We start from the raw sequence: 12,224 nt of genomic DNA on the forward strand, positions 1-12,224 counted from the left end.
CTTTTTCTAGGCCAATGGATGGTGCAGATAAAATAGAATCAACAGAAGCCACAATAGGACGACCTGGAGGATTTTCTAAATTCTTATTTACCTTTGGTAGGATATATATGACCGTAGTAATAGGTGATAAATTCATCAAGTAATCTCTCATTTTGGTGTCTATTGTCCCTTCTGAAAAATATTTTGTGATAATGTCTGACAATCGTGATTTAATACCCGGTAATGGATCTGTGGAGAGAGGCTCATACGTGTCTCTATCAGACAATTGGCAAAACATTTATTTTTTGTATTTAGTCATGTCCATTATGACAATTCTTCCGCCTTTGTCGGCCGGTTTAATGGTTATCATATGGTCTGAAATGAGATCACGCAGTGCCTCTCTCTTGGTTGTGGATAGTTTGTGATACATTTTTACGTAATCACTAGTCACATGTTTAACCATTTCTTCAACATCTATTTTTACCAAGTTAACAAAAGTCTCTACAGGGTGCGGTGACTTCGGAGGGTTAAACTTGCTTTTAATTCTTAGCCCCAAATCATTCAATTTTAACATGCCCGCTACATCATCATCTCTCTCGGTAGAAGGAACTAAATCTTTATCAGAGAAATATGTTTTTAAATAGATGTTCTTTAAGTGTTTTAAGGCAATATCTACTTCAAATGTATTCAGTCTATTAGTTGGACCAAACGACAGTCCTTTTTGCAATACCGTACGTTCATTTCAGGAGAGGTCAAACATTTCAATGAAATATTGATAATCAAGGAGGGGGGGGTTCGGTACCTGTGATCAAGACAGACTGTTCCCTGCGGCGTCGCCAATTACGCCCCCCCCCCCCTCGCCTCCTATTCCGTGTCTGGGGTGCCTGCGGGAAAAAAGGGCGCGATCCACGGTAGGTATTTGAATAGGATGGTGCATAGTCGCTGCCTGAGCTTTATGATCCATAATCCCCTCTTGGATAAGATCTGGAGTCCCTCTTGAAGTTAGGGTCCCGACATTTATAAACTTTATTTTGTAAACAGTCCTCTGTATCCCTCAAATACTTTTTCCGTTTCTGTTGTTCAAGATCCTTTCAATGTCTCATAAATGGGTATTCCAGTAAAATTTGTTTTTTCATATCAACTGGCTCCAGAAAGTTAAACAGATTTGTAAATTAGCACAATAGACGAATGAAGCCAGCACATTAAATTCCGGAGTTTATTGATATCTTGTTAAAAGTTCCATAGAGGCAGGTAGGGAAGTGCATCAGATAATATCACATACAGTAGACAGCTTGGAAAATGGGTCCTCCCATTCCCGACCTGCCTCTAGGGAACTTTTAACAAGATATCAATAAACTCCCGATTTTAATGTGCTGGCTTCATTCGTCTATTGTGCTGCTTGTCCTGAGGATTGCCGAGCACTGGAGGCTCAGGTGAGCTGATCAGCTTTTTTCTACTAGATTTGTAAATTACTTAAAAAATCTTAACCCTACCAGTACTTATCAGCTGCTGAGGTTGAATTGTTCTTTTCTGTCTGACAACAGTGCTCTCTGCTGACACCTCTGTCTGTCTGAGGAACTGTCCAGAGCAGGAGAGGTTTGCTATGGGGATTTGCCCCTACTCCGGACAGTTCCTGAGGCAGACAGAGGTGTCAGCAGAGAGCACTGTTGTCAGACAGAAGAGAACAATTTAAATTCAGCAGCTAAAAATACTCGTAGGATTAAGATTTTTTAGTAGAAGTAATTTACTTTCTGGAGCCAGATGATATGAAAAAAAAAGTTTTTTTTACTGGATTACCCTTAAATGTATCAAACTCCTCTGATTTCAGAGAGTCTCTGAGTTGCTGTTCAATGGAATCAATCTCTGTCTTTATGTCAGTAGTAGCTTGGTTTAAACATTCAAGGGTTAATAAAATAAAGTCCATGGAACATTTATTGATAACTAGCTGAATACCCGGCGTTGCCCAGTTTTTCTTTCCTAATCCTTGTTGTGGAGGAAAATCAGCTTTTGACTTCCTATCCCGTCCTCATTTTTGTTGTCATATCCTAACCCCATATCCCGTCCTCATACCCCGTCCTCCTAAGCCGACCTGTAATATGTGTACCAGGTATTGAAATATCTCCAGCCGTACGGAAGTTACGTGGGAACATACATTTCCCATTGATTTGTATAGGACTTTAAACAAAAACCCCGACCCTGGCAAATGGGGGTGAGTAAGGGTTAAATTACCTATCCTATGTTTGTTGTTGACATATAAGTAACATGTGGCCAAGTTTCATGTTAATATCTTTAGCCGTTTGGACGTGATTGTGGAACATACATACACACACATTGAGTTTTATATATATAGATTTGTTCAAATCTGTCACAATAGATCCTGTTTTCAGAGAAGAGTGTTGGTCTCAGCCGAACTTGCCAGCGTAAAGGAGACTGCATAAATAGACAAATCCACAATTAGGTGTCAGAATCTGTTCTTCCCCATTCCTTTTAACTTCAAAGAAAGAGGTCATGTCATCTCCCAACTAAAATTTCAGGTCATAGAAGAGGTGACCCTTTAAAGAAGGGGGGGGGGGGGGGTATTGAAAAGTTATTACGCTAAAGAGAAGCCTTCTGGATTCACAAGTTAAACACAATTGAGCCAAGAGGTCTTAAAGGACTGAGTTAACCAGCTTTCTATCATAAATGCTACGTTCAATTTTCGCATACCCTAAACATCACACAAATCTTCAGTTTATCACAATTATTTTTCTCATTTTCGTGTTTCCATATATTTGATTGACATTTATTGACTTATACCTTTCCTCTCCATATAGATCCATAAGACATAGCCATCACAGAACTGAACAGCGGGGATCGCGCTGAGTATACACGTGTCTTTCTTTATGTTCTGCTCATTCATTCATTGCACTGTTTACTATGTGACCCACGTGTATTTGTTTATGTTGTCTCTTTTTCCCGGTCACCATGATGTTGTACATGTCAATCAGGATTTATTATCAGGTGTTATTCTAATTCAACCTACGATGTGACGTGTATATATACTGTTCAGTGACCTGTAACCTTATGCAATTGAAAAAGGTGATTAGCCGAAACGCGTCTTGCGAACTGCTATGTTGAAATAAGGATTTAAAGAGCATTTGAAAAGCTAAGCTGGTGCCGGGATCTCTTCCTTTCTTCATTTGAATACTGGCATCCACCAGCACAGCTACATTTCCAGTGCCGCCACCTCCAGCTATAACATTTGTATTAGAGACTGACAGCTTCAAAATTGTGGCTTACCTCTATCCAAGTGCTACTTAGCATGATGCGAAAATATTCTACAACACAGAGAAAAAAAAAATTGTAAAATAGGATGGAAAAATAAACTGAAAATAAAAAGTACCAAATGTCTAAAAACACATACCCAGTCTTGCACACAAGACACATTTATGGCAGTCGAGTTCTTTTCCATCTTCAGATCTGATGGTTACATCGCAAAGGTAAGAGCTTAAAAGAAAGATAACAAAATTATATAAATTATATAAAACATAAAATTATAAAAAAATATTATGATAAAAGTAATAACATACTGCATTAATCTCTCTCTGTAGACATTGTCCTACAGAATAACTCTTCGTTAGTATTTCTCTTGCAGACTGCAGCAGGTTTTCAAACAAAAAAAATTTTGTTGTATTTTTCTGCATTCATTTTACCCTCTCCCTCCTTCCCCTCCCAAAAAAGTTTTCTAGAAACTGTAGGTTTACAATAATGCTAATTTTTATCACAGTTGAGATGATGTGTGACTTTTAGCATAGACAAATACATATTTTATAGCCAAATGTTATTTTCATTATGATATAGGGCATAATATATGTACCTACACAGGCAATCAGGTTAAAGGGATCACCTGAGTAAGTGAAAATTATAGTTGCGCAATATTCTTTTGATGCTTTAGGGAGTGACTCGACTGCAATACCAAGAGTATTTGATAACTTTCAGTTCTACCCCCTGGCAAAATTTAGAGAATAAACTCGTCACAGAGTTCTATTGCCTACACAGAGAACTCTGTACAATCTCATGCAGTAATCCTGTATGTACTGTAAAAATTATTCAAAAATACCTGAGACTGCAAATATATAATATATATATATATATATATATATATATATATATATATATATATATATATATATACATACATATACACACATACACACACACACACCATTAATTAACAGCATTTCAAAACAATTACAGGCCAAAGTCCTTAGCATCTTCCACTTTTTTGTATCCATACATTTGCCATGTGTGCTAAATGGATAGCAACATGACTTAACACAGAACCAAAGAAAATCTGTATGATCAAGGATCAACAACAACAATGCGGTGCTGCCTACAGATCAATGTCTCTGGCTTGGCCAATACCCTAAGTTATACTTCAAATGTCTTTAGTGAGTTGGACATTTACTTACAGAACATTTTCTCCTTCAGGAAGAGAGCTATTTTACCGATTTTACATTATAAAACAGGCAAAAAATGAAAAGAAAATATGGTGCCCACATTCTTTCGTACTAAGTAACTTTTCCTCATGAATGGCCCTTTTAGTCTACTGTTGCTAAGCACAACGATGCAATTTTTTCCCAAGTTTAATAGGTGTTTATTTTATCAACTGCAAATCCCTTGCTATGTTTAGATCTCTGATACCATCAGACACCACACTATCTTACGCTCATGGAGCTAAGGGTAATTTTACTCACAAGCAAACTCCTTCAAGCCCCAGCCTAGGATCTCACTTCCGTAGGAGTGGCTCATTTAGCAAGCCAACCTACTTAGAGGGATACATAAGACTTCTGCTGTACACATATCCTGTCTGACTGATAAGGTCCTGTTCACACATTGCAGTGTATTTGCTGTGTAAATCCACACTAAGAATCTAAAACAAAGAACTGTATAACTGGGATTTTCCATATACCACAGACCAGTGATTCTTAAACTAAGGAGGTGGGTCTTAAATTTGTGGTTTATTTATTTATTTTTAACCCTCTGTGCCCGGGCTGCCAAGCGAAACAAAACAAAATGTAACTCACCTTCCTACGTTTCCCCGTGGCACTGATATTCTCCTGTCCCCGACTTCTTCCGCTTCCTGTAAGTCACGTGACGCTCAGCATATCACCGGCAGCAGCAGTGTCCCCCTGTAGCCAGTGATCCGCTGAGCATCACATGACTCTTCGACTTACAGGAAGCAGAAGAAGTCAGCTACCGGAGAACAGGACATCGATATCTGCGCAATGGGGGGGAACGTAGGAAGGTGAGTTACATTTTGTTTTGTTTCACTTGGCAGCCCAGGCACAGAGGGTTAAAAAAAAACGCACCAAAGTACTTCTTTAATGATGAAGCCCTTTTTAGCTTCCGGAGAGGCCCAGCATGCACATGGTGGCATCGACCGCTAGTATAATAACATGGACTCAGTTTTTGCTTATTTTAAATTTAAGAAACTTGGGCTACAACAAATGGCACAAACATCTTTACATTCTGGCTGATAAGGCCCCTAGCAAAAAAAAAGCTGACAAGCCCTGTCATAGAATATAATGGAGTGTGTCTACACATGTACAGCCAAGTTTTCTGCCCTTGATTCTTCCTAGGGTCTAACATCTACAACTAAGTACCAGACACCCATTCTCAATGTCAGTTTGCAACTAGGAATATAAGTTCACAGTTGAAGGCTGCCATAAGAGATCTGCTCCGTGCCTTGTGCCCCTTATTCTAAAAGCATATCAATCCACTTGAGAAAAGGTCTTTTTTTTTCTTGGGCCATTTTAAAGTTAAATATTTTTTACCATCAGAAATGGATTACCTATCTCAGCAAAGATGTTGGCTAAAAATGTGTATAAATAAGTACCGTATTTTCCGGTGTATAAGACGACCCCCAACTTTTACAGTTAAAATATAGAGAGTTTGGGATATATACATAAGGTTGTCAGCATAGTTCCCCCTACATAAGGTTGTCAGCATAGTTCCCCCTACATAAGGTTGTCAGCATAATTCCCCCGACATAACGTTGTCAGCATAGTTCCCCCAACATAAGGTTGTCAGCATAGTTCCCCCAACATAAGGTTGTCAGCATAGTTCCCCCTACATAAGGTTGTCAGCATAGTTCCCCCTACATAAGGTTGTCAGCATAGTTCCCCCTACATAAGGTTGTCAGCATAGTTCCCCCTACATAAGGTTGTCAGCATAGTTCCCCCTCCATTAGGTTTTCAGCATAGTTCCCCCTCCATTAGGTTTTCAGCATAGTTCCCCCTACATTAGGTTTTCAGCATAGTTCGCCCTACATTAGGTTTTCAGCATAGTTCCCCCTACATTAGGTTATCAGCATAGTTCCCCCTACATTAGGTTGGCAGTTGTCAGTATAGCACCACCTACATTAGGTTGTCAGCATAGTTCCCCCACATTAGGTTGTCAGCATAGTTCCCCCTACATTAGGTTGGCAGTATAGTTCCCCCTACATTAGGTTGGCAGTATAGTACCACCCACATTAGGTTGTCAGCATAGTTTCCCCACATTAGGTTGGCAGTATAGTTCCCCCAGATTAGGTTGTCCGCATAGTTCCCCCTACATTAGGTTGTCAGCATAGTTCCCCCTACATAAGGTTGTCAGCATAGTTCCCCCTACATTAGGTTGGCAGTATAGTTCCCCCTACATTAGGTTGGCAGTATAGTACCACCCACATTAGGTTGTCAGCATAGTTTCCCCTACATTAGGGTGGCAGTATAGTTCCTCTACATTAGGTTGTCCGCATAGTTCCCCCCACATTAGGTTGTCAGCATAGTTCCCCCTACATTAGGTTGGCAGTATAGTACGACCCACATTAGATTGTCAGCATAGTTTCCCCCACATTAAGTTGGCAGTATAGTTCCCCTACATTAGGTTGTCAGTATAGTTCCTCCTACATTAGGTTGGCAGTATAGTTCCTCCTACATTAGGTTGGCAGTATAGTTATATGGCTGTATGGCTGGAGGCTGTATGTTTGTGTACTGCCCCACTTCAGTGCTCAGACCACCGCTCCTCTGGTCAGGGACATCCTTGTGTCTCGAAAAGATCTTCTAGGACACAGGGATGTCCTGAATGCAACCTACAAGACGATCCCCGGCATTTAAGATGACACCCGACTTTTGAGAACATTTTCCTGGGTTAAAAAGTCATCTTATACGTCGGAAAATAAGGTATATATATAAAAGGCTACAGAAGAATGCAGCAGCACACTGCCAGCACAAAGATATAGGTGCAACATGAATATGCAGTTAAAACATGGAGAGCTATACAGCTATGGTGTAATAGATGCAAATGTGAAACTATGAAATAGTGAGGCACTTAGCTCGCAAATTTGTCTCCGCCGGCGGTCAAATAGCTTGGACGGTCCAAGCTATTTGACCGCCGGCGGAGACAAATTTGCGAGCTAAGTGCCTCACTATTTCATAGTTTCACATTTGCATCTATTACACCATAGCTGTATAGCTCTCCATGTTTTAACTGCATATTCATGTTGCACCTATATCTTTGTGCTGGCAGTGTGCTCCTGCATTCTTCTGTTGCTGTATATCTAGCCTAGTAGCGTGCACCTGTAGGCCAGGTCCATATAATAGTTTGGTATCAACTGAAGTGCTGGCTGACTTATTCTTTGTCTGTATTGCACATACGGGGGAGTGGCTACCTCCATGTTGGCCTTGCACCCCACCCACCTCTATCAGGTGTGTATATAAGGTGGCTTGGATGTTCCAGATCCTGCCATGCTTACTGAACTGTTCACACAGAGGCATATTCACAGTGTAGGGTCCGTCCCAGGAGGCTACCTTATCGCGGTGGGACGGTCCAAGCTATTTGACCGCCGGCGGAGACAAATTTGCGAGCTAAGTGCCTCACTATTTCATAGTTTCACATTTGTATCTATTACACCATAGCTGTATAGCTCTCCATGTTTTAACTGCATATTCATGTTGCACCTATATCTTTGTGCTGGCAGTGTGCTGCTGCATTCTTCTGTTGCTGTATATCTAGCCTAGTAGCGTGCACCTGTAGGCCAGGTCCATATAATAGTTTGGTATCAACTAAAGTGCTGGCTGACTTATTCTTTGTCTATATAAAAGGCTAGATATCTGTAAAACGAAGATATAACAGACTGATTGAAAGATCCTTAAAAAAAAAACTATAATATTGGCCAAGCTTTAGAATTCTTCAGTTCAATGCTTACAATACATGAATAAAAATCAGGCACAAGTGTACGTATCTTGTGGATGAACAAAGAACACAAACTCATTGTACGTACCATTTTTTCAAGGTGAACCCGGGTCCGTTTCCACTTTTATTGTGAACAACATTAACTGCTCCATTTTCATATCTGACTCCATCCAGCCTAACGCAAAACACATGGGAATACAATTAAAAAAGGTAAACCTGGGATAACCATATTAACTACCATTTCTAATGGAAAAAAAACTCAGCCCTCTGTCCTAAGATGTACCTATGCAACATCCAAACCAGAAACTTTTCCATGCAAACTGCACCTAATTGATTTCGATTGAGACAGAATTTTGACCATGCACACAATGTAGATTTTTTGAGCACTCTTAAAAACAGCAACACAGAAATTTCAGGTGCTGAAAAATGAACGTGACACTTTTGGGTGCATTTCTACATGGCTATTACTTATTTAAAAAAATAAAAATCTGCATCAAAAACTACTTGAATCAAAATTGGTGTGGATTTCAGATGTGGCATTTTGTTTTACTAATAAAGAATGATCTTACAGAAATCTTTATCTAAAGATTTTGCTTCACCAAATTTGACAGTATTGAATACATAGTAACAGTCTGTAAGGTTAAAAAAAAAAAAAAAAAGTCCATCCAGTTAGATCTATTTGATACTGCAATGTAAGCTAAATAACTTCAACTTACTACAGGTAAGCAAAATTATAGGTTATGGGGAATAAAAAAAAATAAAAAATTATATATATCACACAAAAGGTGCAAATAATAAATTCTTTAAATATAACTGGAACCAACATAAGGGATTAAGAGGTCCAGTAAGTAGATAGAATTAAAAGGGGTATTCTGGCTTTATACATCTTATCCCCTATCCAAAAGGATAGGGGATAAGATGTATGATCGCAGGGGTCTCTCACCACTGGGGACCCCCATGATCTCGGTGCAGCCCCCGGCATTCTGTGCCAGTCGCTGCCTCCGAGACTGGGACGTGATGTCACAGCCACGCCTCCTAGTGATGTCACACCATGCCTCCTCCATTCATGTCTATGGGAGGGGGTGTGATGGCAGCCAGAATACCCCTTTAACAAAAAAGACACATGATAAGCCATAAATGTCTAAAAACTGAATATCCCGTTATAAATCGCTTCAACTGCAGGTAAAAAGAAATCAATGCCAAAGTGCAAACGTTTGTAGGGATTTGAAAACAATGTAATGCACCATAGTCCGATTTTTTAGCCCACATTTGCAACGGCTTTAGTTATGAAATTGAGCTTAAGCGCTGTAAAGCCATCACCCAGTGTAAACATGGTTATGTACAAATGTCTATGTTCTATGTAGGTACAGTCACCAAGATTCTTTCTGATAATGGTGGGTGATGCTTAGAGCTTGATGTTGAGTAACTAAGTTTCTACGTGAAGTAAACATACCTCTGCAATACACATACCCTCCTTCCTGGTTCAAATAAAGCATAGATGTTGACTTGCACGCAGTTTGGTGCACTTTATTGGGCTTGGGGCCATAATATGTACACTAAAATTGAATGACTTGTATTGACTTCACTTGGTGACAGTGATATGAGTGATATGTTTTAGTGACTGGTGATGGATTCATAACCCAATGTCTCATGTCTCTGTGACCTTAAATAAAAAAATATTAATCGAGCACAAAGGGAAAATTAGAATGTAGCAAACCTTGAACATAGATTACTCATCCCAAATTTCTTGGCCAAATTTTGCAGCATTTTAACAGGGCTACTTTCTTCGTTCACATATTTGCTTTTCTTTGATAGTTTTGTGCCTTTGCCTTTTTTCTTTTCATTGTCTGCACAGATCTGGTTGTTCCTATAGACCTCATAGGCAGATTTACCTTTAACATCTTCGCGAAAACAAATTTTCTGAAAATCGGAAATAATTGTATCTTGATTTCCTTCTATTTTATCATTTTGAATGTTTCTTGGCTTGTGGCCATGGACTAACATATCACATGTGTCGGTGTAGATAAATTGCAAGATGTAGGAGAATAGCACAGGAGAGACTTTTTCAATGGTAAATAGGTCACATCCAGATGAATCCTCCCCATTTAGGTAAATGTCTGGAAAGTCCACTTTGTTGCTGTCTGCCAGGAAAAATAGCTTTTGGAAGAAGTCGCATTTCATGGACAGCATGTACTTATGTGCTGGAAAGGTTTGGGAACCTATTAAAAATGACACATCATGGATGGAGTCCATCTCATCTACTTGCTTCAGTAGTTTCTCAAAATCTTCAACAAAAATCGATGAAGACACAACTGGGATTTCAAAAAGGCTATCAGACAGAAAAAGGCAAGTATTAAAACAAAGCATTGATTTTCACACAGAAGAGTGAACATTTCATTAATACAAAATATTTTAAATATGAAAAAATTAAAATAACATTTCTACTTCAATGTATAGGTCAATAGCTCAATTCTGATGTGGTATGGCACGACCACTGCAAAGCACCCTACATATTAACTCATAACATTTACAAAAATAAAAAAATAATACAAATACAAAATATGCATATTTTTTTATTAAAAAAAAACAAAAAAAATAATTATTTTCCTTATTACCTGGTTTTGGGATCTGACTGCAACACTGCAAAATTACATCCATTAGGATCTGTTGTGACACTAACTGCCCTGTGGACAGTAGAAAGCTTCTGTAGACAAATCCTTTCATACACACTACTAGTATCCGAGAGAACAGAATCGGATACTGAGGGTTCTGAAGGGAGAGAAAAAAAAGAACTCCATGACGAAATGAAAAATGGAAAATATACACAAACAGTGGTAACACTTACAGCTTTTGTAAGCAAAAGATGTTTTGTGATATACATAAATATATGTTGGCAAAATACTAAAATGCACTAAAGTGCTCCGTTATGGGTATATGACTATGATCAAGGGATACATGAAGGTACAAAATAAAATGGTCCTGCCATTATATAAAAATATAAAAACTTTTGACTTGTTGCAGAGACATGTGAAAAGTTTTGATCAGTCGGGGTCTGAGTGTTAAGGCCCAACAAACTCTAAACATAGCTGTTGATTTTTTATTTTTATAATGACAGGGACACTTTCAATTTCATCATGGGGATTGCACAGAAAAGTATACATTTTTGCAGATAATACGTAACATTCTAAAGGGAATGACGGGAGTTGAGTGGAAGAAAAAAAAAAATTGTGAATGTACTACATTTTTTTTTTCCCCCAACTCCAGTGAAATAACACATCTCTGACAGACTTCATTCAAGTCAACAGGATCCATTTGGAGCATAACAGCAGTCTGAACTTAGCCTAACACAAAGGATAGAGCATTGTCACTGCATACACACCTCGAGTTCAGCCTACGGTTGCCGGATCCGGCTGGGGGAGGGGAAAACTGGGCGATCCTGTACCCCAGTCGGACTGGCGCTGAAATCCATTTACTTTAATGAGCTGACCGGATTTAAATAGGGACTCCGGTTGGCTCATTTTTGACCCGTATCCGTTTTTGTGACCGGACCTAAAACCGTAGTATACTATGGTTTTAGGCCCGGTTAGGAAACCGGATACGGGTCAAAAATGAGCCAACCAGAGTCACCGTTTGCCTCCGGTCAGCTCCCCACTTAAGGACACAGCCCATTTTGACCTTAACCCCTTAAGGACCGGGGTTTTTTCCGTTTTTGCATTTTCGTTTTTTGCTCCTTGCCTTTAAAAAATCATAACTCTTTCAATTTTGCACCTAAAAATCCATATGATGGCTTATTTTTTGCGCCACCAATTCTACTTTGTAATGACGTCAGTCATTTTGCCCAAAAATCTAAGGTGAAACGGAAAAAAAAAAATCATTGTGCGACAAAATTGAAAAAAAAACGCAGTTTTGTAACTTTTGGGGGCTTCCTTTTCTACGTAGTACATTTTTCGGTAAAAATTACACCTTATCTTTATTCTCTAGGTCCATACGATTAAAATGATACCCTACTTATATAGGTTTGATTTTGTCGC

The 12,224-nt window shown here is 39.0% G+C and overlaps 1 protein-coding gene across 2 annotated transcripts in view; it reads right to left on the reverse strand.

Annotated features, from left to right (window-relative positions):
- Positions 1–12,224, reverse strand: part of IBTK (inhibitor of Bruton tyrosine kinase) — a 101,007-nt gene that overhangs the window by 53,920 nt on the left and 34,863 nt on the right. For both annotated transcript variants that reach the window (XM_056565959.1, XM_056565960.1), the window contains 5 exons: positions 10,809–10,962; positions 9,911–10,522; positions 8,282–8,368; positions 3,383–3,465; positions 3,259–3,296 (listed from right to left, as the gene is read on the reverse strand). In XM_056565959.1, coding sequence (XP_056421934.1) covers positions 3,259–3,296; positions 3,383–3,465; positions 8,282–8,368; positions 9,911–10,522; positions 10,809–10,962 — 974 coding nt within the window. The remainder of the gene's footprint in view (positions 1–3,258; positions 3,297–3,382; positions 3,466–8,281; positions 8,369–9,910; positions 10,523–10,808; positions 10,963–12,224) is intronic.

This window comes from Hyla sarda, chromosome 3, assembly GCF_029499605.1.
Source record: "Hyla sarda isolate aHylSar1 chromosome 3, aHylSar1.hap1, whole genome shotgun sequence".
In the NCBI taxonomy this organism is placed as follows: domain Eukaryota; kingdom Metazoa; phylum Chordata; class Amphibia; order Anura; family Hylidae; genus Hyla; species Hyla sarda.